Source organism: Canis lupus, chromosome 3 (assembly GCF_048164855.1).
Source record: "Canis lupus baileyi chromosome 3, mCanLup2.hap1, whole genome shotgun sequence".
NCBI classification, from domain to species: domain Eukaryota; kingdom Metazoa; phylum Chordata; class Mammalia; order Carnivora; family Canidae; genus Canis; species Canis lupus.
Genome location: NC_132840.1, coordinates 84,258,515 through 84,280,577, shown reverse-complemented (window position 1 = coordinate 84,280,577; position 22,063 = coordinate 84,258,515). Strand labels below are relative to the sequence as shown.

The 22,063-nt window shown below is 44.2% G+C and overlaps 2 protein-coding genes across 10 annotated transcripts in view; both read left to right on the top strand.

Annotated features, from left to right (window-relative positions):
* Positions 1–20,263, top strand: part of PRDM10 (PR/SET domain 10) — a 96,244-nt gene extending 75,981 nt beyond the window's left edge. For all 6 annotated transcript variants that reach the window (XM_072822713.1, XM_072822712.1, XM_072822710.1 and 3 more), the window contains 9 exons: positions 2,671–2,850; positions 3,763–3,873; positions 5,025–5,225; positions 5,889–6,032; positions 6,435–6,605; positions 7,927–8,067; positions 11,109–11,280; positions 15,048–15,151; positions 17,279–20,263. In XM_072822713.1, coding sequence (XP_072678814.1) covers positions 2,671–2,850; positions 3,763–3,873; positions 5,025–5,225; positions 5,889–6,032; positions 6,435–6,605; positions 7,927–8,067; positions 11,109–11,280; positions 15,048–15,151; positions 17,279–17,479 — 1,425 coding nt within the window. In that variant the 3' untranslated portion in view covers positions 17,480–20,263. The remainder of the gene's footprint in view (positions 1–2,670; positions 2,851–3,762; positions 3,874–5,024; positions 5,226–5,888; positions 6,033–6,434; positions 6,606–7,926; positions 8,068–11,108; positions 11,281–15,047; positions 15,152–17,278) is intronic.
* Positions 20,264–21,581: 1,318 nt separating this feature from the next.
* The window catches only part of NFRKB (nuclear factor related to kappaB binding protein), a 38,885-nt gene continuing 38,403 nt past the window's right edge, over positions 21,582–22,063 (top strand). For 2 of the 4 annotated variants that reach the window (XM_072822702.1, XM_072822698.1), the window contains exon 1: positions 21,592–21,713. The gene's annotated coding sequence lies outside the window, so the exon portion shown is untranslated. Of the gene's footprint in view, positions 21,714–22,063 lie in introns of all 4 variants that reach the window. The other 2 variants (XM_072822703.1, XM_072822699.1) reach the window with 2 other exon arrangements.

Sequence of the window (22,063 nt, the reverse complement as noted above, 5' to 3'; positions counted from 1 at the left end):
GGATTAGACAGGGTTCAATCAGAGAAGCAAACCCACTGGAGTTATGCAGTAAGAGTTTTTCTTAGGAACGAACTTCATTATAGAAGATGATAGAGAAGCAAGGGTCTGGCAGGAGGAGTTGGAGGATCGGAAGAGAGTCATTAACGTGCCTCTCTGACGCCCGGTCTGGGTGGACAATGGAAAATTAATTACCTGGGAATCTGGGATGCCAGGCACCTCCAGGGGGCTCATGAAAGAGAGCTGGTGCTGTCCAGGAGGAATGTTGCTGCCTGTGGTGGTGGATACAGAGTTGCCCATGGCACCTGCTCTTGGCAAGAGAACTTCTGCTGAGTGGGAGACAGTGAGGGTGAGCAGGGCACCCCTGCATCTGACCCACAGAGCATCACGGCTGCTGCTTCATTTCCACCTCCCGGTCTGGTATGAGTCTCTCTCTTAGCTAAGACTAACTGGGAACCATGCTAGGAAGGGGGTCCATGTAAATGTAGTTAGTTCCTCTTAGCCAAGTTGATGCAGTACAAGAACAAAATGTGTCTACAATTCATTTTTCAGACTCTAATGAGTTATTTTTCCTAGAAAACAAATTTGATGTCCTGTGCCTTCAGAAAAAACCTTTGATTTTAATAGCCCCTTAGATAGATTCCAGAGTGCTTATCACTTCGACATCACAAGGGGTGCCTGGGTGGCTGAGTCAGAAAAACATGTTACTCTGGATCCTGTGGTCATGAGCTGGAGACCCACGTTGGGTGTAGAGATTACTTAAGTGAACAAAAACTTCGAAAAAATGATTACTGCTACTGTAATAGAGAAAGGGAATAAAATTCCAGGAGAAGGATGAACTCTGATTTGGAGTATGGGGAGACCTCATAGGTAGGTGACGGTTGGATTCCAAGGGTGGGAAAGAGTTAGCCTGCTAGAGAAGGGGCAGGAGGAGGAGGGGGAGAGGGTGAAGATGCCCCAGGGGCATTTTAGAGCTGGGCTGCACTAAGGTACCGGTAGTGGGCATGGAGAAGAGGGCCCATAATCAAGACAAACCTTTGAGGGAGAATTGGTAGGACTATGTCTGGGTGATGGGCTGATAGGCGAGGGGGTGGGGGGGTGGCGGGTGTGTGGACAGGTTGGAATTGGACTTTAGCTTGGGAGGCTAGATGTTTGGGAACACTGCAGATCCAGCAGCAGAATGCAGGCAGGAGGAGAGAGTGGGAGCATACTGGATTGGCCTTAGGGCTGTTAGGATGGAAAGGCCTTGCTGAGATTTGGCCTTCAGTATACGCGTCTGTCTCTGTAGGCAGAGCTCCATGCAGTAGTAGTAGTAGTAGTAGTAGTAGTAGCAGTAGTAGTAGTAGCAGTAGTAGTAGAGTGAGTAATAGGTGGCTTTCAGACTTATCTAATGATTCAGTTAAAATAAGTTTGTTCATTTAAAGGGAATGGGTGGGGGGAAGTTAGCAAATACTGATGCTGGGGAAAAAGGAATGCAAGTCTGAGGTGGTGAGTTTTATCACTGTATCTAAAGACAGTCAGGAGAAATTCTGTTATTTAGGGCAGGGCTCATAATCCAGACTTTATTGCAGAGTAGGAGACTATGAAATTCTCTCCTGGGCTTTCTAGGAATGAGATGGGTGGGGGTAGGAGGAAAGAGCGGTTGGGTCCTGTCCACAGCAGCAGAAGAGGGAGGTAGGTGAGGGGTCCTAGCGTTGAACTCTGAACTTTGAGTGGTTCCTGACACTTGGTGGGCACTCAAGAAATGCTTGTTAAATGAATGTGCTGAAAAAAGGCAGTAGTTAAGTAAAAGTCCCTAAAACAAAACTCGGGGAGAACTGTTCTGGTAGGAAGGTTCAAAATCTTTATCAGACCAGTAATATTTTGGGGCACCCGGGTGGCTCAGTGGCTGAGCGTCTGCCTTTGACTCAGGGTGTGATCCCAGGGTCCTGGGATCGAGTCCCCCATCGGGCTCCCTGCATGGAGCCTGCTTCTCCCTCTGCCTGTGTCTCTGCCCCTCTCTCTGTGTCTCTCATGAAAAAATAAATGAAATCTTTTTTAAAAAGACCAATAATAGTTTAATCATATGTCTAAGAGAAGAGAGCCACAATGAAGAGGGGAGCTGGCATTTTTTGAATTTTTTTCCCCTCGGGATTGGCTCTGCTTGACTTCTGTCTCTGTGGACTCATATCAGCACGTATCACTAGATTAAGTCATCAGACTAAGACCTGTGACCTAGGCCGTAGGCTCCACCTACTGTGGGCTCTGTGACTGTTTACAGGCACTTGTAAGTCCATACGATGAGAGATTCTTAAATCCATGTGAGGTTTGGAAGAATATCAGAATGTCTGTTAAAATGCATGGGGACCGAGCATACACGGTGTCGTAAATACAATGTTACCTGTTACTCGTCAATTTGTCTCGTAATTCTCGATTCCAGACTTACTCCGCTATCCTTTGATCTTCTCCGTATACACGTCGATTCTTTCTTCCCCAAAACCAAGGCTCGGTGGAAGGCGCTCCCTGGCTCGTGGGCAGAGTGGCCGTGAACATCCGGCCCCCTAGCCGCTCGGGCGCCTCTTGGTGGGGTCGTGCTTGCGGGCCACTTGTATGGCTTTCTTTAATGCCTTCAACTAAAATCATTCTACCCTCGCTCCCCACTCCCCTGCCTTTTCAAAAATTCTCTCTAAACAGCGAAAGGACAAACTGCGGGAACATATGCAGAGGATGCATAACCCGGAGAGGGAGGCCAAGAAAGCGGACCGCATCAGCCGCTCCAAGACGTTCAAGCCGCGGATCACGTCCACGGACTACGACAGCTTCACGTTCAAGTGCCGCCTGTGCATGATGGGCTTCCGGAGGCGAGGCATGCTGGTCAGTGCCCCAGGCTTCCAGAGCCACCCGCTTCTGCTTACGGTGCTGGCGTTTGTGCAGTGCTGTGTACGGCATCGAGCAGCAGGGTGTCAGTGGCTGGGGAAAAGCCGGGAGCAGGCGATGCCTCCCTGGTTCTCTCCCGTCTCCCTTTGCCCCCCTGGGCCGCCGCTCATTTCGGCTGACCTCTCCGGAGAGGTCTTCTATCACTTTTCATTACTAGTTTTACTTCGCCTGACCCTGCTCAGTCTCTGCTCTTATATTTTATTTCTCTCTTCTCTTCTGTGTTCTGGAACATACTTTCTGGCGGGGTTTCCTTCTCCCCAGTTGCTCCCTGTAAGGCCTCCCTGTCCCAGATACGAAACAGCAATAGAATGAAACCGCTCTACCAAGAAGGGTGTGTGATTTGGGTTAGCAGGCACCTCAGGACAACCAGTTTTCTGCCTTCAGTTCATTTTGACCTTATCACGCTTCTGGCAGAACTAGAGACATAGAGCATTATTTGAAATTTGGAACCTGAGTTTGTGTCTCTCTCATTCAGCGTCCTCAGTAAGGCTAGGGCACTGAATAACGGAAGACAGGTTTGCATCGGGAGAATTCAACCATGACATTCGTGCTAGTGTGATTTCCCACTTTCCATCAGTGGGCCTTTCAGTCAGAGCGTTGATGGAATCCACGGTGACCCAGTTCCCCTTCAGTGGTTTGCTGAATGACTGTTAATCCCTGCCAACAGTGACTGTTAAGTTAAGGCTTGGTGTCGGATGGGCCTGGCAATGCTGGTTCTGGCCTCGTGTCTTACTGTTCTGGGGGATGGCGTCAGAGGATTCCGACTTGTAGCTGTCAAGACCGGAGGCGTTTGGTTTGCTTCTCTTTGTAACGGGCTCTCTTTCTCTCATTTGCTTTTTCCCCCTTTAGGTGAATCACTTATCAAAGAGGCACCCAGACATGAAGATAGAGGAAGTGCCAGAGTTAACTCTACCCATCATAAAGCCCAACCGCGATTACTTCTGTCAGTATTGTGACAAGGTAAGAGGGAAGCCATCCGTGCTGGGATGCCTTTCCGGGAGCCCTGCGAGAACCTACTTGTCTGCGTGTATAAGTATACACTCGGATCTTGGAGTTACTCTCAATAGATGGTTCCCTGTCTCTCACTGGTTTTCCATTCGGATGAGAAAGGGCTAGAAGTGCGGCCTCATTTTAAGCCAAAATGTATCTCCTAAGCATTAGTTGACTTTGTGTTTAACATTTTTTTCTTCTTTCTGTGGTTTTGTTACAAAAGTAGAGGCTTACAAAGAGCTTAGTATAGGAATTTGTTTTAAATTCGTAAGCTCCAAAGTGAAAGCGTCTATCATCCTACTTGTAAAATATATACAGTAGGTTCGGAATTTCAGGAAGATTGAGTAGGATTGAGTAGGATGTGGAAGAGTTTTGAGATGGAAAACTTGTACTATTTCATCCTTATTTTTGTGCAGTTACAAAAAGGCAGATTATATGCGTATTGTTTCATTGTAATGTTGTTTCCTTACATAGTGTAGTCGTGTCCGTTTAAAACTGGGAAACTTTTTAAAACATAGATTCACCATTATAGGTACTAGTCACTATCAGACCTGCCGTCTTGGAGGATTCTTTGGCATGTAGCTCTAGGAAACATTTGAGAGCTTTTGCAGAAAGGCTAAGTGGGATGAACTGGCCTTTGGAACAATTGTTTTTCTGTGACTGTGTATCTACCTCTTAAACTTCAGGGTAAGGGATATTTTTATTATTACTATCTTAGATGTATAAATTCCAGGAGGCTGCCTACCATGTCTATATTATGTCCTTATTTTATATATCCTTCAATATAGCTGATAATATATTTTCTTTTGGGATACATGGATACTTTTTCTCATTTCTTATATGTAACAAAGGAATTGTTAGATAGTTTGCTTTAAAGTAAGAAAGTGGCACCATATATTGCTTAAAAAAAAAGATTTTATTTATTTATTCATGAGAGACACACAGAGAGAGAGGCAGAGACACAAGCAGAGGGAGAAGCAGGCTTCATGCAGGGAGCCCGATGTGGGACTCCATCCTGGGTCCCCAGGATCACACCCTGGGCCAAAGGCAGGCACCAAACTGCTGAGCCACCCAGGGATCCCCTGTATACTGCTTTCACGGCAAAGCATTTGAATTTGCAGGTTTATAAAAGTGCCAGCAAGCGAAAAGCCCATATTCTGAAGAATCATCCAGGGGCTGAGCTCCCACCAAGCATTCGCAAACTTCGTCCAGCTGGCCCTGGAGAACCAGATCCGATGTTGAGCACCCACACCCAACTCACAGGCACAATAGCCACCCCTCCGGTCTGCTGCCCTCACTGCTCCAAACAGTACAGCAGCAAGGTATGGGAAGGGCTTTGACTGCGTCTGAATCAAGGTCATTATTTAAGGAATCTCTTAAGGGAAGGTGATGATTGGCTTCTTCAGAATGGATGGGAGTCTACTGGAAGTGTTTTCCCAGTTCAGCTGGCTAAGAAGCCGCTTCCTGAGAATAGGGATTATAAATCCAGAATGAGAAGAGAATATGTGGCATTTCCCCAGAGTTAGCATATCTCATACATAATGTGAGCGCTTGACTGGTCTCCTTGTCCCTTGGTCTACTGAAGGTCTCACATTGGAATATTTAACATTCATGAGCTCAGGTTTACAGAAGCACTACGTAGGAACTTACATGATAGATCTTGAAAAAAGGGTCATTCTTGGTTGTGGGGGGAGCTTGTGATTGATTGCTACAGGTATTGATGGGATTAGGGGATGCAGTGAGATGTGCTGTCCTTACCTGACAGGGTGGGGTCGCATGGGTGTTCAGTTTCTTTTCAGCCTCTTCCTTTTCCTCTTGCAAAGCCTGTGTTGCTTTGGGAGGATCAGGCCCAGAGTCAGCACCACACCTTATTTTTTTGAGGCAAAACTTGAAAGACCTTAGGGATCTTTGCAGGGTTTGCAATTGAGAATGATTGCAAATAACTAACTCCAGTAGTGATTCTTCGTTTTGCCATACTTTTTCAGACCAAGATGGTACAGCACATTCGAAAGAAGCATCCAGAGTATGCCCAGCTCCCTAACACCTTACATCCACCCCTGACAACAGCTGTGATCAGTGCTACCCCGGCTGTGTTAACCACAGACAGTGCTACCGGGGAGACCGTGGTGGTAAGTGTGTGAACTGGTAAGAGCACCTCATCCCCTTCAGTGCCTGTCACAGCTTCCAATACCAAAGCCATGTCCATCTCGCTATATAATTGGCTGCAAAGGTAGCCCATTGTCCCTCACTCTGCTACCCAGGGCCTTAGGCTTATGTTTGGGTCTCCTAGTTGTCCCTTCGCAAAGTTCTCCGTAGAAGGCATAGCAGGAAATGTCCAACGCTGCTCCTGGGCTGCTAGACTGTCGGACCTCTTAGGTAACTCCCATCGGGCCTGATATAGACAGGTAGATATGGATCTGTAGGTAATCTTCCACCATCTTCTCACCTTTGGAGTTTTCCAATCTGAGTTCGGGGCTAATTTGTACCAGCAGTGGTGTTGACAGCTAATGTATTTTTTGTGACTTTTCTAGACAACAGACCTCCTAACCCAAGCCATGACAGAACTGTCCCAGACCTTAACAACAGATTACCGGACATCGCAGGGGGACTACCAGAGAATTCAGTATATCCCTGTATCACAGTCTACGTCCGGCCTTCAGCAGCCTCAGCACATACAGCTTCAAGTGGTGCAAGTGGCTCCGGTACACATCCTCCTCTTTACCTTCACAAATGTTGTATCATCACTAGCCAATATGGTGGTGGGCAGTGCGGGCGGTGGGGGGGGGGCGGTCAACAGAAATTCCCAGTTCTCACAGCTAGAGCTGGGCCCCACGTAATGTGCTTCGGCGTGTTAAGTTCTGAGTCTGAGGCATTTGTAAAACTCTCCCAGCCCCCCGGCCGCATAGGGCTCTGGACTTAGTGTAAGAGATTTCTGTCAGTAGCGGCCTAGAGGTTTCAGGCTGCCGGGTATATACTGTCATCCTGTGCTACCACAGGATAGATTACGTGAACTCTTTCTGAGCCTCTTCTGAATCCCTGGGCACCAAAGTTGACCACTTGGTGGGGGACCAGTTTGCGAAGTCCCTACTTGGGCATCGAATGCCTGAGAGGTATGGGAGGTTGTGAGGAATAATTGCGAGTTTTGAGTAGTAGGCAGTACAAGGTACAGTTATTGGCACAGGGGTACGACCGCGCTCCTTCTACCAGATAATTGGTAGCTCATTCTCACTGATTAGGGAGCTTGTCCTCACTGATTAGGGAGCTAAAAGAAGGAATCTTCCCAGAACTATTGTTTCATTTAATTATGCTGAGGAAGTGTGCTCAAGGCACAGATGATCAAACCTGTTGCTTTGAAGTAATTTGGCCTGAAAACGTAGGAAAATAGGAGAATTTAGGACTAATACCAGAGTGGGAAGTGAGGAGTTGCTACTGTGATTGACTGTTTCTTATCTTGTTTTTCTTATAAGACAGTTCTTAACTTCAGGCTTTGGAGGAACCTGTGAATCCCTGAAGTAGCCTGTAAGGTGTGCTGTATATGTACATTGTTCTGGAAAAAGGGACTATATGTTAGCCAGACTTTTCAGAGATGTCTGGGATACATAAAAAGGTTGGGGGCCACTGTTCTAGCAGGTCAGTCGTGACAAGCTGAAAGCAAATTCTCTTCATTGGTCTCTTAACCTTTCAAGGATAAGGTATTAAATTTAATTGAAACTTAAGGGGAAAAGGGCTTTTGATTCCCAAGAGCTTCTCATTCAGCTCATGACGAGGAGGTGTATTCCATTTAGCTCCTTCTCTTCCAGAATTAAATAGCATTAGGCTTATGTTTTCATAAGCATAACTTTTAAAACTATCTTCTCTTCTAATGTCTGCCAGCTTGGCTTAGGCGTGGGCTCTCTGGGAGCGAAGCCCTGGATGTGAAGTTCCGACGGCTCCTCTGCTGTGATATGGTTTCAAATGAACCTTTTCTCTGGAAGGAGTTCCCTTCCCCTTAATCAGTATGCACTTGGTCTCCCCGCCCTCCAGGCCACTTCCCCACACCAGTCTCAGCAGTCCACCGTGGACGTTGGCCAGCTCCACGACCCTCAGACCTACACCCAGCATGCCATCCAGGTACAGCACATCCAGGTCACGGAGCCTACTTCCTCCACACCGTCGTCATCCCAGGTATGTTCTCCGACCCCTCACCCAGGGCTGTGTGGTCCTGGGGACCCTGGGAATGTTAATAAGAATGAAGACATGTTATCTCCAGACCTAGTCCCCTTGACTGTTGAAATGATACCATTCATTTTGGTGCCTTAATTAAAGATCCTATCTTTGGTTCCAGTTTTTGTATTGACATTATGGACACACTTGCATGAAGTGATTAGCTTCCCCTATGCAACGGGAGCCCTGTGACCTTGTATCCTAGGGACAACATCAGCCTTTGCTTCTTGTTCTAAGTGACTGTCTGATAGTATGCAGTTGCTAAGTTGTTCCTTGAATTTTGGGACAGTGACTTTGTGGTGTAATACGGTGTTTGTATGATATAGAGTCTGTTACTGAGATAGCAAAGCTACATCCATTCAAAAAATGTTTATTAAAGTCTTTCCTTTTGCATAAAACTTTTCTAGGTCTTGGCCTCAAGGAGCTTGGAGTCTAGTAGGGATATAACATTATATATATAGAAGTAAACAGGATATGACATGAAGGTATCTGAACCAGAAAGGACGCATGTAGACCCACCTCTGATATTCACAGGCTCCAGGAGAAGAGTATACATGAAAGCCTGCGTGCCATGTGTCTAGGTGGTGAAAGCTTTAAATCAAGCTAAACTGTTCAATAAAATATATTCTTTGCAACTATATGGATGAAGCTATAGGCTATTATGCTAAGTGAAATAAATCAGTCAGAGAAAGATATTGTATGATCTCACTTATACATGGAATTTAAGAAACCGAACAACCAACCAAAGGGGAAAAAAAAAAGAGAGAGGGGAAAACCAAGAAACACTCTTTTTAAAAAAGATTTTGTTTACTTATTTGAGAGAGAGGGAGAGAGCAAGCGTAAGTGGGCAGAGGGGCAGAGGGAGAGGGAGACAGACAGGGAAAGAGAGAGGGAGAAGCAGACTCCCCGCTGAGAGTGGAACCCCGATGCGGGGCTTGATCCCAGGGTCCCAAGGTCATGACCTGAGCTAAAATCAGATGCTTAGCTGACTGAGCCACCCAGGTGTCCCCAGACTCTTTACCTACAGAGAACAAACTGATGGTCACCAGAGGGGAGGTGGGAGGTGCTGGGGAGATGGGTGAAATAGGTGATGGGAAGTGAGGACGGCACTTGTGATGAGCACTGGGTGTTGTATGGAAGTGATGAAACACTATATTGTACGCCTGCAACTAAGATTACACTGTATGCTAACTATACTGGGATTTATGTTTATTATGTATGTATTTATTTATTTAAATATTTTATTTATTTATTTTAGAGAGAGATTGAGTGGGGGGTGGGGGAAGAGAGTGCAAGCAGCGGGGAGGGAGAGGGACAAGCAGATTTTCTTTGTGCAGAGCCAGGGAGCCCGACACTGGGCTCGATCCCACGACCCTGAGATCATGACCTGAGCTGAAATCAAGAGTCAGATGCTTAACCGACTGAGCCACCCAGGTGCCCCCACTAACTGGAACTTAAATAAAAACTTAAAAAAAAATGTATATTCTATCTTCCTACTTGACACATACTTTTTCATGATAACAAAATTGAAAAGTACATGCAAACTAACAACTGATGCTAAATCACACGGATAGTGCCAATTTGAAATTACTTGCCTTTCTGCCAGATGCATGGGTGACACTGGCAGCTTCCCGGTGGAGGTGGGAAGAAGCAGGAGAAAGGCTTTCTCCCTCCCTTGCTGACTCTGTGCCCTTCAGATTGCTGTGGAAATCCATCGGAGAAACATGCCCTTTCTCTGCTTCCTGCTTCCTGGGGGGCATTGGAGATGGGAGGCTGCTTAGCATCTGATGGCCCCTCCCCTCCCTCTACTGTGAACTTGAGCAGCTTTGAGGTTTCTGACACTTGTCCCAGTCCCAGACAGTCGCCTGTATCCACAAAGGGCCCATCTTCCCCACCCCCGCTGGCATCACACAAAGGAACCCTAGGCTGGAGGGACTACTTCGCAGAATGTGGTGGCACAGGGACAACCTTCCCTAAGACTGGGAAGGCTCCCCGTTTCTTCTCACCCAGCCTCCACCCTGCACATCATGGGGCTTTCTGTATAACCACATGTCTCAGCCTTTTCCCCATCCTTGCAAAGTTGATCCCATGGCCACCCCCTTGGTCCCATGTGCCCAAATACCATCAGAGGAGCCCACAGCCACAAGATAGGACCCCATAGGGTGACAGACCCAGGGAAGAGACTTGTTACAGGTCCTGGAAGTGTGTGCAGGGCCATTTCCACAGGGAATGGAGGACTCTGGTTCCCAAGTGTCATTTAGAAGGGGACACATATTCCAGGTCCATGGTCTAAGGGTGATGTGGGTATTTAGATAAGTTATGAGTGTTCAGAAAAGGGAACGATTATGTTTAGCAAGGAACCAAGGATATTTCTGCGGAAGTGGTGTCTGAATTAGGTCCTGAAGGAGGGGTATGATTTTGACATGGTAGTTGGGGAAGGCATTATGATCTGAATGTGCGCTCATTGTGAATAAAGCCACAGAGGTGGGAAACCAGTATATTTATGGAAACCCTTTAGGTTACTAACAGGAAATGATGTCTAGGAGAAAGGTTGGAAAGGTAGTTGGAGCTGGAGTTGGAGGGCCTGAATGGCAAACGGATTTCCCAGTGTACTCAATGGAAATTGTGATGTTTGAGTTCGACTTCAGTTTGTGTTATAGATTCACTTTATGACACAGGCAAGTTCTTTAGCTTCTCCGTTTTTCAGATTTTATGTAATGAAGATAATTATTCTTGTGTTCATTTATCTTTCTAATAAGCTTAGTGAAATTAATTTTTTGGATATTCTTGTAGATAATCCCTCGAAAACTAATTGGGATTTGATAGTTATGATTGCCTTTCATTAATCCTATTCTTATTTAAAGTATTATTTTAGCAGTGATACTTGCAGTATTATAATTCATGTTAGCCAGATTTCTTTTCTTCAGTTATTTGTGAGACTTAACTATATTGGAAGTCATTCATTTTCTACTCTTGCTTTCTCTCTCTCTCTCTCTCTCTAGGTAGCTGGGCAGCCCTTGAGTCCTGCCTCCCAGCAGTCCCAACAAGGGCTCAGCCCTTCCCATATACAGGGCGGCTCCTCTACGCCAGGCCAGACTCTCCAGCAGCAGCAGCAAGGTTCCTCTGTACAACACACCTATCTACCCAATGCTTGGAATTCATTCCGTGGCTACTGTAAGTAAGAAGCAGGCAGAGTGCTGTAGCTCGTGGGTGGGGAACCTACAGCTATGGGTCATAACTTTATCAGCTTTAGAATAAATTTTCTGAATTAAAGGATCATTGGCCATTTTTTTACACTCCATAGTGCATGTCCTTGAATGAGATTCATGACCAAATTCAAGGCAGCATTCTGATCTCAAAGAGCCACCCAATTCAGAGATATCAGGAATACTGCCAGAGGAAGTGTAGGCAAATGAATTAAATAGCAGAATAAATGGATCTAGGGTATGCTGATGGTGGTGATTCATCTCTTTCATCAACATTTATTGGATGTCTTTGTATCAGTGGATGTGCTAGACCCTTGGTATATAAAAAATTAATATTGACATTCATATCAGTGACACCACCCAGTAATGTTAGCCAGCTTTCATTAAGCTCTCACTAAGTGCCAGGAATGATTCTAAACCACATATATGTTGCATTCAGTATTCACAGCAACCTATAAGTACAATTGTTATTTGCACTTTCAGATAGGGAAATTCAGACACAGAGACACTTGCCCAAGGAACACAGCTAGTACCTAGAGGATTGGAACCCAGGCAGAGTTTACACTCCCCCCACTGTGTGGCCTCTCCTTATAAGATAGTCTTTGGCTCAAGGAGATCATTATCTAGTAGGGGGAGATGTATGAGTAGATGGCTTTCAAAACCCTGAAATTATTACTACAGAAGCAGCAAAAGGCTGGCTGCGAAAGTCCTAATAGCTAATGGTTTTGGTGAGGATGGCAGCCTCAGATATGAGCCGGGAAGTATGAGGTCTTTATGAGTGAAAGTCTGGAATAGAGGAACAGCTAGACCTCGATAGTAGCAACTAGGAGCATTAGGGGCTGAGAAGTTAGGGAGGCCAGTGTTGGTCCTCCTCTTATTGATTTCTTTCTTTAAATCTGTCTCCATTGTCCTTGGTCTTTGGATATGTTCTGTAGATTTGGTATGGAATCAGGCTCAAACTCTACCTGGTTATTTTTACAATCTATCCTCTTAAATATTGGTGGTCACAATGAGAGCTGAGTCTTGTTTGTAGCCAAGGAAAGACTCCTGCTCATGGTGAATACCAGGAGAAGCCTGGTAAGTAGACGTTTATACTACATTTAATTCCTGTGAAAGAAATGTGGAATGATGCAAATAGCTGTGGTAATAATAGAATGAGCTAGCATTCTAACCTGAGGAAACGATTCTGGAATTGACATTTTTTTATTAGGGAAAACATTTAAGATACACAGAGGTAGAATAGTATAATGAATGCCTTTTATACCCATTATCCAACTTTGGTTTTCAACTCAGGGCCAATCTTGTCTCATTTGTACCCCCATCATTCTTTCCCAGTCCCCCAATTATATAATAATCCATATGATTTCATCTGTAAATATTTTTTAAAAGATTTTATTTATTTATTTAGAGCACAAGTGTGTATGGGGCTGCAGAGAGAGAATCTTAAGCAGATTCCACCCCGATGCAGGGCTCAATCTCTGAGATCATGACCTGAGCCAAAACCAAGAGTCCCATGCTCAATTGACTGGGCCACCTAGATGCCCACAAAATATTTCTTAAAATGCAACCACAGTACTGTTATCAAACTTGAAAATAAATGACAGTAATTTTTTAATACTCATCAAATATCCACTGTTCGCATTTCTGTGATTGTCTCACAATTTTTTTTTTTTTTTTTGATGGTTGGTTTGTTCAAATTGAGTCCCCAGTAAGGCTCCTACATTGCAATTGGTTATGTCTTATGAGGGTTTTGTTTTTTTTTTAATTTTTATTTATTTATTCATGATAGACATAGAGAGAGGCAGAGACACAGGTAGAGGGAGAAGCAGGCTCCACGTGGGGAGCCCGACGCGGGACTCGATCCCAGGACTCCAGGATCGTGCCCTGGGCCAAAGGCAGGCTCCGACCCACTGAGCCACCCAGGGATCCCCAGATTTTATTTTTTTAAGTAATCTTGACACCCAGTGTGGGGCTTGAACTCATGCCCCCAATATCAAGATTCACATGCTCCACCAACTGAGCCAGCCAGGCAGCTTTTGTTGTTATTTTTGAATGTATGTCTTCTCTGTCTTTTAAGTTACAATTTATGTGTTGAAGAAACTGGGTCATTTATTCTTTAGAATTTCTCATGTTTTAGATTTTGCTGTTGTCATCTCTATGTTATCATTTAAGATTTTTCTCCTGTCCTTTTTATTCACTGTAGATTGGAGGTTGATCAAATTGACGTTCAGTTTTTTCCACCAAAATACTTCTAACTGGTGGTGTGTACTTCTGTCAGGAGGCACATAATGTTTGGTTGTCTGTCATTTCCCTTTGCTCCACTGTTTCATTAGGGATCACAAAGTTGTCATGTTCTGATTCTATCATCCTTTACTCACTTATCAGCTAGAAGATGTCGTCGTCATCGTCTTCTTCTTCTTTTTTAAGATTTTATTGTTAAGTGATCTCTAGACTCAATATGGGGCTAGAACTCACAACCCCAAAATCAAGAGTTGAGCACTCCACCAAAGTGCCCCTAGAAAACTTTTGTAAAGAAAAATTTTTATCTTAACTGACAGGTTACTCTGAGGCACAGTTTGCACAGGAAAGGAAGGATAAATGCTTTATATATCTAGTTCATATCTTTTATTTACCAGTTTTCAAAATAATGAGTTCTTTCTTAGTATTATCCCAGGTGAGCAGTGAGGGATATATGTGTGTGTCTTAGTATCATTTTATTCTCATATATTTCAACACAGTAGATGTGTTTCAAACTACTGAAGTTGTTACCCTTATTAATGCTCAGATTATCCCATTGTTGGCCAATGGGAACATCCTCAGATTGGCCCCTGTGTCTTTTCTGCATGACCCCATATTCTCTTATAGCATCTTGCATGCTGGTGTGATCCCATTTCATCTAGGTCATTGACCTAGGCTCAACTTATAACATTTCCTACACCAGCACTGGAATCGGACAAAAGCCAGAAACTTTGGTTCCTTTAAGAGGAAAATATTATATAAAAACCATCAACTGCACACTAGGGTGAACTTTGTTTTTAATTTGTTTTAATAACACTGGTGGTGAAATAAACTTCAAGTTAGATTAAGTTGTGATTAGTAGGCAATAGTGTGTGCATACATTTGCCAGTGATTCAAATCTGGATGTAAAAGATAAAAATATTAAGCTAACAGGTAAACCTTTGTAACTTATTTCAAGGTTTTAAAAAAATTATTGAATATTTGTCTTATGGATATTTAGAAGCCACATTTGGGGGAGATGCATTGATTGTTTCTGATATTTTATAACTCTCTGCTAACTTCCTCTGATCATTCTTTATCAGAGTATCAAGATCATATCATGATAAGACTTTTACATGTCAAGAAATCATGTCATGACAAGACTCTTACAGCAAGCAAATCTATGGAAAATTTCTCAGTGAGGAATGTGACAGGGCAGCCCCGGTGGCCCAGCCGTTTAGCACTGCCTTCAGCCTAGGGTGTGATCCTGGAGACCCGGGATCAAGTCCCATGTCAGGCTCCCTGCATGGAGCCTGTTTCTCCCTCTGCCTGTGTCTCTGCCTCTCTCTCTCTCTGTGTGTCTGTCATGACTAAATAAATAAAATCTTAAAAAAAAAAATACATGGATAATTTATTAAAAAAAAAAAAAAGGAAATGTGACCACTGGTTAGGTATTTGTTTCTACAACTTGTATTAGAATCTGAGACCACTTAAGTATGAATATTTTCTGTTTTTCAGCATCAGAGATTCAAATGATGACCCTTCCTCCAGGTCAGTTTGTGATTACAGACAGTGGTGTGGCCACTCCTGTCACCTCTGGCCAAGTAAAGGCAGTTACACCGGTAAGTGATCTGCTCGGGAAGGCTTTCCTGTCCATTGTACCCTCTGTTTTCTGCTCCTCAGTTTTCCTTATCTGAGTTAGAAGTACATCCTGTGTATTCCCATAACTCCTTATGGAGCTGTATTATAATTAATTATTATAGTTTATTTTAATTACTGATTTACTGTCTATCTTTTCCTAGCAGACAATGAATTCCTTGAAAGCTGGGTCTTAGTCTTTTTTTTTTTTTTTTTTTTGGGGGGGGGGGGTCTTAGTCTTTATCTCTTTATTCTCAGTGCCTTGCTCAGGAGGCTGGACTATAACAAATGGTCGATAAATACCTGTGCAATTAGTAACTATAATGAACCTCCTAGATCCAAATATGTACCAATTCATAATTGATCACCTTTTTTATGTGCTTTGTGGAAAGTATTCATGACTATTGGTCCTCAGCTGGAGTGGGAGAGAATAATTGAATGAATATGTTACAGAGCTCTTTTAAGCTATTTTAAACGTTCAACCCTCCTCCCCTGCAGAACATTGCCGTGAATTATCTTGTTATATTTAGATTAGGCAGGTCAATTTTAGTTGTACCTGCTACCTCTGTTTTTATCTTCACTGGTTTGTTCTGGTCTGCCTCTAAGTAATTAGAAAACAGAGTATCTTAAGTTTAAATTATGAAACATACTCCTAAGTGACTAGGGATATTGGGATGTTCCCAGGGGAAGACTATTTCCCAAGAAGTCTCAAAGAGTAGCAGGGTAGTCTAGTGGCTTCAAAACCTGATTTTTCCCTTTGAAAGCATACTGAGAGCTTAGCCATTTCTTAGCACACAAACTCACATTAATTAGACTATGGAGAGATATGTAAATCCAGGGTAACACTATTATCAGTGAAGACAATACCTAATGTAAAATGGAATAGTCTCGTTGGCATAATCAGTGAAATTTTTACTCCTGGTGGGACCCACTGACTCTTTACCTTTTTTTGGCCAGGAATTCATTTGAGAACCTGATTACAGTCAAGGACATTCCCCTCCCCCTGCCACAACACACACACACACACACACACACGCACGCACGCACACACAAATTTAATGTACATTTTCCAGGGTTCATAGAATCTCTAGCCCACCTGTGACTACCTAGTTGTTCATGGACAGTAGGCTGAGAACCAGCCCCCTCCTCCTAGAAAAAGACCCACATGGAAAACTAAATCATAATCCGAGATTGAATGAGTATGGACTCAGAGCACATGGCCCTAGATACATCAAATGGGTATTTGGCTATGGCTTTTTCTCTGGACAGAGCTTGGAAGGCACAGGGCTTTCCTCTGTGACTTCTCTTTTCTTAGCCTATACAGCAAACCAATCACCTAGTCAATGGACACATTCTTTCTTTAAAAATGTTAACTTAAGGAAATAGCTACTCCAAGTCTGTGAAGTCTTCATGATCAGAGGAAAAATAATGACAATGCATCTTTTCATAAAGCTAAATTGATTCAGTGTCAGGGACTTTATTCTAAGATTGTACTCTTCTTATACTTTTGAGTGTTAAAATTTCTCTCATTTGAGAGTATCATCCTAAAATCTACTCTACTTGGCAAAATAAAATTTGGGGATACTTATTATTACTTTTAATTTGCTGATCTGTGAGACTCTGAAGTCTAGGAACCACTGACCTTGACTACCTGACTTGGGAGTCTTTCTGCCTTTTTATGGGAACTTTTTTTTTTTTTTTAATGGGAACTTTAAATATCTCTTCTGTGTTCTATTTTGTATTACTCTTAAATATTAATTGACAGACAGCAATCTTATTTTAAGAATTTCTAAATTCTTAGGATCAGTACAATAGCTCATGTTTCCTTTGCCACATAGATTACTATTATAATGCAAATTTCTGTACATGAAGGTCTTCGCTATATTATTTGGTAGAACACCTAAGGCAGTCCCTTAAATTACCTTTGTAGTCTATTACTGTGACTGATCCATCCCCTCTAAAGTACTTACATAAAACATCTCACAAAGGTGCCTATTTTGGTGTCATGTTATAACATTTCCTTTCCTATTACTTTTTATCTCCACCAAGAGCGTCCCCCTCCCCCATGTTAGACTTCAGATTTCTAAAGATCTTTTTTTTCCCCCCCCTAGGGTCATTATGTGTTATCAGAAAGTCAACCAGAATTGGAAGAAAAGCAAGCTTCTGCTCTCTCAGCAGGAGTCCAGGTTCCGGCAGCTTCACACAGTGACTTGGACCCCCAGACCACCAGCCAACAACAGCCCACACAGTACATCATTACAACCACCACCAATGGGAATGGGAGCAGTGAAGTGCATATCACTAAACCTTAACTTCTTCTACCCTTGAGCTTGAATCCAGCGGTCACATCACGTCTTTTCTCATCCATAAGTCCGAAAGCTTCCAATACTTGGAACTCTTTTTTAAGATTTATCATTCACTCAAGAATTTGGAAACCACAGTTTTGACACTCTACACACACTTGGGCTTCTTTTATTAACGTCGTCTTTACCAAATTGACTCTAGGAGCTTCTGCCATGGAATGGAGATCTTTCAGGGGAAAGTGGATTTCAAGGTGGAGAAATTTCACCTTGTTACCTGAGTTGGTTTTTTTTTTTTTTTTTTAACACATTGATAGGCCTTACTTTTCCTTTGTGGAAATATTAAGTGGTGTATCACGTTTGTACCAAAGGTAGAGAAAGGATGTGCCAAGTCCATGGCCACTGGACCGCTTCATTCCAAGCCATGGCACCAAAGGAGAGGGGCATTTTATTCTGTCAGAACTGCTTCATCTACTGAGTTTGCATTTTCAGTAATTTAACAAAGGGAGCCTATTGAATATAAAAATAAAGATGATGAAATAGAGGCTTGATAGTGATGTTCTGAAGGAAAAACTGTCGTCTAGATTTTTCTTATTGCTGATTTAAAACAACAACAACTTGCCTCTTTGGGAAAAACTATTGTTGGGCTACTATTGGTAGTGCTTTGCACAGATGCTGGCCTTCAGCCACTTAGACCAGAACCTCCTGGTCTGAGAGATCTTACTTTATTACTCCACAGTGGTAGACTCCCTGTAAGAGAAAAGGTTTGTTTGATGTCAGCAGATTTTAAACTCCTACACTAAAATTTTGCCTCCCCTTCTCTGGTTGTGGTGTATTAAAAAGGAGGTATTTGAAATCTCGATACCAAGAAAAATTACTCAGATAATTACATATCTATAAAGTGAAAAGCACTGAAACCTTGTCCTGCCTTGCAGGATCCATTTACCATTCATTGGTAAAGGATAAGTTCCTTGCTCTTATCAGGTGTACATTCAACTCTCACATCATCCAGTGTATTTTAGTACTTCTTATGCTGTCTTAAAATGAACATTCTTTAAGGTTAGGTGGAAAGGTGGCCCTCATTTTTTTTTTTTAACATTTTTAACTTATACATATTGTAACTCATCTGGACCTTTTGGAAAGATGACCAACTTCACACTTAGGGGAAAAATTAAAATGTGGGGACCATTTGTATGTCAAGGTAATTATAATGGATGTGGGAGAAATCCAATCTTTATGCATCTTACACTGTCATTTGGGAGGGAAAAAAATCTGCCTCAGTGACAGTTTTTCTTGTATGTGTTCCTGTTTGCTGTCTTGTTGGCTATGAATTCAACGGGGGGAAAAGTTTCCCTCCTTTTTACTCTGCATTCCAATTGTACACATAAATCATCACAGAAATCAGTACGTATTTTAGCAACTTTTTATGACATACCAACACATTTTTAGAATAATTATCATGTGATAGAACTTATCACTCCTGAACAGAAAGACCTAACTTCTATTTCAAATGAAGTTAACTAATGTATTTTATTTACATTTCTGGGTTAAAACTGGTTCTATAAACTAAAGTATAATAGCTTCTTTATAGTACAGATACCTTTTTGAAAAGGAAATGATTCTGTTGAAATAACTGAACTAATATGTAGATTTTGCACTTTATTTCTGAGACCTCATTCATTTAGTTATCCCTGAAAATTTGGGCCCTAAAAGAACTTGAGAAAGTTACTTGGGAAACGTGTAGACCCTAGGGATTGGACTCTATCTTTGGTAACAAAGATGTCACGTTGATGTTTTCAATAGAAAATATTGAACCTGAGTCACAAAGCAGAGACTCTGGATCCCAACGTCCTACAATGTAACGATTGTAAATATTCTCGTGTCCAGTCTAGACGGACTTGCTAGACGAAGAATATTAGACTTTGCTAAAGGTCCAGTTTTAATTTTCACACCTTAAATCTGGCCCTTTTGGGTCCTTCTTAATTTGAACCAGCAAAGTACCCCCCCCTTCCTCAGGAGTAACTTACTGATGAAAAGAGAAAACTATCACTGAACGGAATGTTCATTTCATGCCAGTTATTTCAAGTTGTAAAATACACAGACGGAAATGGTTTGAAAGGACCTCTTTGTTTTTTTTTCCCATTTAAGTTTTTTTTTTCCTTTTTCTCTTTTTGTACTTATGTGGAATAGGCAAAGGATCTAAAACTAATTTGTATGTTATCAACCAGAGATGCAGGTGGCAGTCAAGCCAAACTACACTTCTTTAAGATTAGGTATTCTCCACGTTCATTCCAAGTTAATAGATTTTTCAAAAGGACTTGGATTTGAAGAGATGGTTGGTTATGAGCCATCTGAAGACCAATATGGAAAAAAAATGTATGTAGCCAATGTTTATATTGTGGCCTCTCTTAGGACATATCGGCACGCTAGACTTCAATCAGTGCAGTGTGAAAATTTTGGAATAGGTTACATACAGATTTTACATTTTTATTGTTTGATTTGTGTCCGCATAAATAGCCATTTCATCATGTAAAATTCCTATTGTTCTGGAAAAACCTATTATTTTGATCTTCTTGAGTTGTTTTCTGATTTGGAATTATCCTTTCAAAAAACTCTCAAGATATCTAGGGCTAAAAAGCACTTCATGAGATGCTAAGGCTGACCCGCAGGTTGAAAATATTGACCCTATCCTGTTATTTAAATGTGAACATTTATTGTACATTCAGTGAGTTATAGTGTTAATAGTCTTGTGCTACTCAGCAGGTGTAAAAATTAATAAATATTTTTTTTAATAAACATCTTCCTTGTTTGTATCGTGAAGCTACAAGAACTACTGAGATTGTTAGTTTTTTTAAAAAGGATTTTTATTTATTTGAGAGAGAGAAAGAGCGATTGCTGGAGGGGGAGGGACAGAGGGAAAGAGTCTCAAACTGACTCCTGGAGGACCAGAGAGCCTGGTAGGGCTCAATCTCACAGCCTTGAGATCGACCTGAGCTGAAATCAAGAGTTGTGGCTTAACCGACTAAACCACGCAGGCACCCCTCCCGTTTTTTTTCTTTTTTTTTTTAAATATTTCAATTTACAATGTTTTGACTCTGGATCACGCTGGTCTGGTTAGCACACAATGTAAGTGAAATTAGGGATGACAACTATGGAATGGTGTTCCCCTGCCCTTTACTTGGTGGTTTCTAACTCAAGAACCTCCCGTGGTCTAACAGGCAGGACTAAGGGCAGGTGGGCAGCCAGCAGGGGAGCAAAGACTGGGCTTTCTCTGGAAACCACTATTTTCCAACAAGGGAGGAAGGCTCGTTTTCGCCTGGCAGCTTCCCAGACGTATTTCCATCCAGTCGAGAGACCAAAGGATGGTCTCTGCACGACTGCAGGGAGTGGCTGTGGATCAAGTCGTCTGAAGCTGTTCTAATAAGACCCAGTGAACGAGAAAGGGACCGGCCTGGATTGTCCACAAGAGGAACGTTTTTAAACGTATTTCTTCGACGTGTGTATGCTTTCTTTCCGAACACCAGGGGCCCGGGACAGGGGCACAGGCTCCGAGCCTGCGTTTTCCTCCCTGAAACTCAACGAAGCTGCAGTTTCCTCCGCTGTAAAATAGGAGCAGTGCCCGGGAACCTACGGGCTGGAGAGTGCTCAGCTCAGCGCAGGCTGGACAGGGGGCGCGCCCTGCAAACGGGCCTCAGCTCCCGGCCAGGTAAAGATGCACTTTATGTTTTTTTAAAATAGGTACCTTTATTATTCAGTACAGTGAGATTCTTTTTTTTTTTTCATAAATATTTTACTTATTTATGAGAGACACAGAGAGAGAGGCAGAGGCAGAAGCAGGCTCCATGCACGAGCCTCTGTGGGGCTCGATCTCGGGTCTCCAGGATCACGCCCCGGGCGGAAGGCAGCGCTGAGCCGCGGAGCCGCCGGGGCTGCCCCTAAAGCCGCGCTCCGCAAGCTTCTGCGGCAGGTGAGACCGAGAGGCCGCGCGCAGCCTGCAGCCCAACCCCAACCCAGCCGCGCGGCCCCGTCCCGGCCCCCAGGCCCCGCCCCGCGCGGCCCCGCCCGCCCCCAGGCCCCGCCCCGCGCGGCCCCGCCCGCCCCCAGGCCCCGCCCCGCGCGGCCCCGCCCCTTCCGCCGCCCGAGCCCGGAGCGTGCACGCACTGAGACGCCTTGCGGGAGCGAGCGCGTCCCGGAGCCCGCGGGCCGAGAAGCGCTGCGGGTTGGGGGACCCGCGCCTGCGGCTCAGGTGAGGGCGGGCCCGGGACGGCGGGAGGGTCGGCGTGTGGCCGGGCAGCGGGGAGAGCGAGCGGCCGGGCCCCGAGGGTCGCGGCTGCCGTAGGCCCGGGGCAGGGCGGCGGGCGAGGGGCAGCCGGGCGGCCGGGGGCGGGGTTAGGGTTAGGCGCGGCGTGGGGGAGGGGCCGAGCGCGCGGAGGGGCCTCTTGGAGGGGCGGGGCCACGGGCGGCCGGGGGCGGGGTTAGGGCCGGGCGCGGCGTGGGGGAGGGGCCGAGCGCGCGGCGGGGCAGCCTGGAGGGGCGGGGCCTCGGCGGGCGGGGGCGGGGCCACGGGCGGGCGGGGGCGGGGTTAGGGTTAGGCGC